The sequence below is a fragment of the Penaeus chinensis genome, chromosome 38 (genome assembly GCF_019202785.1).
Source record: "Penaeus chinensis breed Huanghai No. 1 chromosome 38, ASM1920278v2, whole genome shotgun sequence".
Lineage (NCBI taxonomy): Eukaryota > Metazoa > Arthropoda > Malacostraca > Decapoda > Penaeidae > Penaeus > Penaeus chinensis.
In genome coordinates, this window is record NC_061856.1 from 15,807,702 (window position 1) to 15,810,201 (window position 2,500).

The 2,500-nt window shown below is 50.6% G+C and overlaps 1 protein-coding gene across 8 annotated transcripts in view; it reads left to right on the forward strand.

The window, feature by feature from the left end:
• LOC125046219 (ras-associated and pleckstrin homology domains-containing protein 1-like) overlaps positions 1–2,500 on the forward strand; it is a 164,076-nt gene that overhangs the window by 151,534 nt on the left and 10,042 nt on the right. For all 8 annotated transcript variants that reach the window (XM_047643942.1, XM_047643945.1, XM_047643944.1 and 5 more), the window contains 3 exons: positions 323–507; positions 735–876; positions 1,954–2,313. In XM_047643942.1, coding sequence (XP_047499898.1) covers positions 323–507; positions 735–876; positions 1,954–2,313 — 687 coding nt within the window. The remainder of the gene's footprint in view (positions 1–322; positions 508–734; positions 877–1,953; positions 2,314–2,500) is intronic.

Below are 2,500 nucleotides of genomic sequence, written 5' to 3' on the forward strand. Positions count from 1 at the left end.
TAAGGAACGCCCGCTAGTGACATTACTGTTGGTTATCGTATTCTCGGATGTGGCAAGTTATTTTTTCTAGGGGATGCATTTGACGTAGGCTCACGAACATTTTATCCTCGTTACAAAATACCATCAAATAATAATTATTCGTGTAATCACAGGCACAACATTTTCTTTATTGCCATTCATTTCTCTTTTTTTCACCTAAACAATAAAGGTTAAAACAAATGACCATTGCCTCCACTTGCTACGGTTTACAAGCCATTCCCCTCGACTTCTCATCAGAACTTCCCCTCACTCTCCCCTTGCTCTCCCTCCCTCGCTCCTGCAGGCGGTCTACGTGCTGAAGTCTTCGCCGCGCCTCGTGCTCGACGTCATCCGCGGCGCCGGACTCGAGCTCGTGGCGGGAGAGTCCTCGGGTTACAATTCCTCGGCCTCGTCAGTAGCGGGTGACCAGACGCCGCCGTCCTCCTCCTCCTCGGAGCCCAGGGATTCGGACCACAGCGTCACCAACAGGTAATTTAGTTTTTATTTTGTTGTTGCAATCAGCATAATTGTTAATAACATCACCATACCCACTTATCATCATCTTTACCACCGTCACCATTAATCCGCACGTGATAAAGACCTTATCAAAAACTATCTGAATCGTAAAATAGAAATAAGCATGTCACCCCTTTTTTTATTTTCGACGGCACGCAATTTTAACTTCTACCCCGACTATTTCTCCCTTGTTTCTCCAGACTAAGTGCCGTGAGCCGCCACCTGACCCTCGACCGGTCCCGGGGCTGGAGGGAGATCGAGTCCGAGTGGGCCGAGGCCGAGGCGCAGGAGAAGCGCCGGGTGCTGCAGACGAACCAGCGGACGCTCAAGACACGCGCGCAGGTACGTTGGTCTCGTTGGTCTCGGACTGAACGCCACTGCCTTCGGGGGGGTTTAAAGAAAGGAAAAGTTTTTTTTTCATTCACTTTTTTTTCTCTCTCTTTCTTTCTTTTTCTTCTCTCTTTTCCTTCTTCTCTCTTTTCCTCCTCCTCTTCCTCCTCCTCCTTTTCCTCCTCCTCCTCTTCCTCCTCTTCCTCCTCCTCTTCTTCTTCTTCTTCTTCTTCTTCTTCTTCTTCTTCTTCTTCTCCTCCTCCTCCTCCTCCTCCTCCTCCTCCTCCTCCTCCTCCTCCTCCTCCTCCTCCTCCTCCTACTTCTCCTCCTCCTCTTCCTCCTCCTCCTCTTCCTCCTCCTCCTCCTCCTCCTCTTCCTCCTCCTCCTCCTCCTCCTCCTCCTCCTCCTCCTCTCCCTCCTCCTCCTCTTCCTCCTCCTCCTCTTCCTCCTCCTCCTCTCCCTCCTCCTCCTTTTCCTCCTCCTCCTCTTCCTCCTCCTCCTCCTCTCCCTCCTCCTCCTCTTCTTCCTCCTCCTCCTCTCCCTCCTCCCCTCCTCCTCCTCTTCCTCCTCCTCCTCTCCCTCCTCCTCCTTTTCCTCCTCCTCCTCTTCCTCCTCCTCTTCCTCTTCCTCCTTTTCCTCTTCATTAAGCTTTTTGCCTAACCATTTGCAATGCTGGACCATTGCAATTTATCTGTGACTATATTGCGTGATAGGACAGTGGCTTTGTATTATGATAAGTATGGTATGTTATCGCGTTTTAACTGTCGCTTTCCGTCATATCATCGTGCTGAATAAATTGAACAAAGTGTATCAATATTTTCTGTTAATGCAATAAGAGTATACATTAAGAAGAAGGAAGACGTTGCAGCGCCTAGTCGCAACGCATACATCAGCGACTGTTGTAAAAGAGCACGTGAGTCACCAGATTTACGGAGAAACAGTTTATATCACATCCGGGTCCATAACCCCAGTTAATTTAGGATGTTATGTTAGATTATGCAAAAAAGATACATGTACCGGCCATTTCAATGTGGTGAAGTGTGTAATGCAACGAAGACGTATTCATTCTCAAAATTTCTCCGTTTCCAGCGTGACGCCAACCACCGTATCGGCAGCTCCTTGAGCAGCAGATCTCTCGGCAACCTGAGTGCAGCCCTAAGGGAAGAGGAGGATGAGGAGCAGCGTACCGCCTTCAGAGACGGCCCTACTTCACAGGCCCACCCTTCGCCCGCCCGCGGCCTCCTCACGCCCACCCACGCCCACTACAAACCCGCCCTAAGGAGCACCCGGTCCAGCAGTGACGTAACGGATGACACGAGCCACAAGATCGCCCTGGTGACATCAGCGGATCCGCATGTGAATAACATCGTGGTGACGACGGGCCCCAAGAACGAGCGGGACGCCGTCTCGCGCCTGGACCAGCTCTCCAACCCGTCGGCGAGCAGCAGGGTGGGTATCGGCACGAATCTTGCATAGGCTTAGTTTGATCTCTCAAGGAAGGTGCACACATTACTCGTTTAGAGCAGGATGTGCATCTGGTTTCAAGGATGCTGCTCGTTCACGTTAGACACAACTCCGAACTGTTATGACAAAGGATAATAACAGCCAGCTAGAGTGTTGTGAAAGCACGATAATA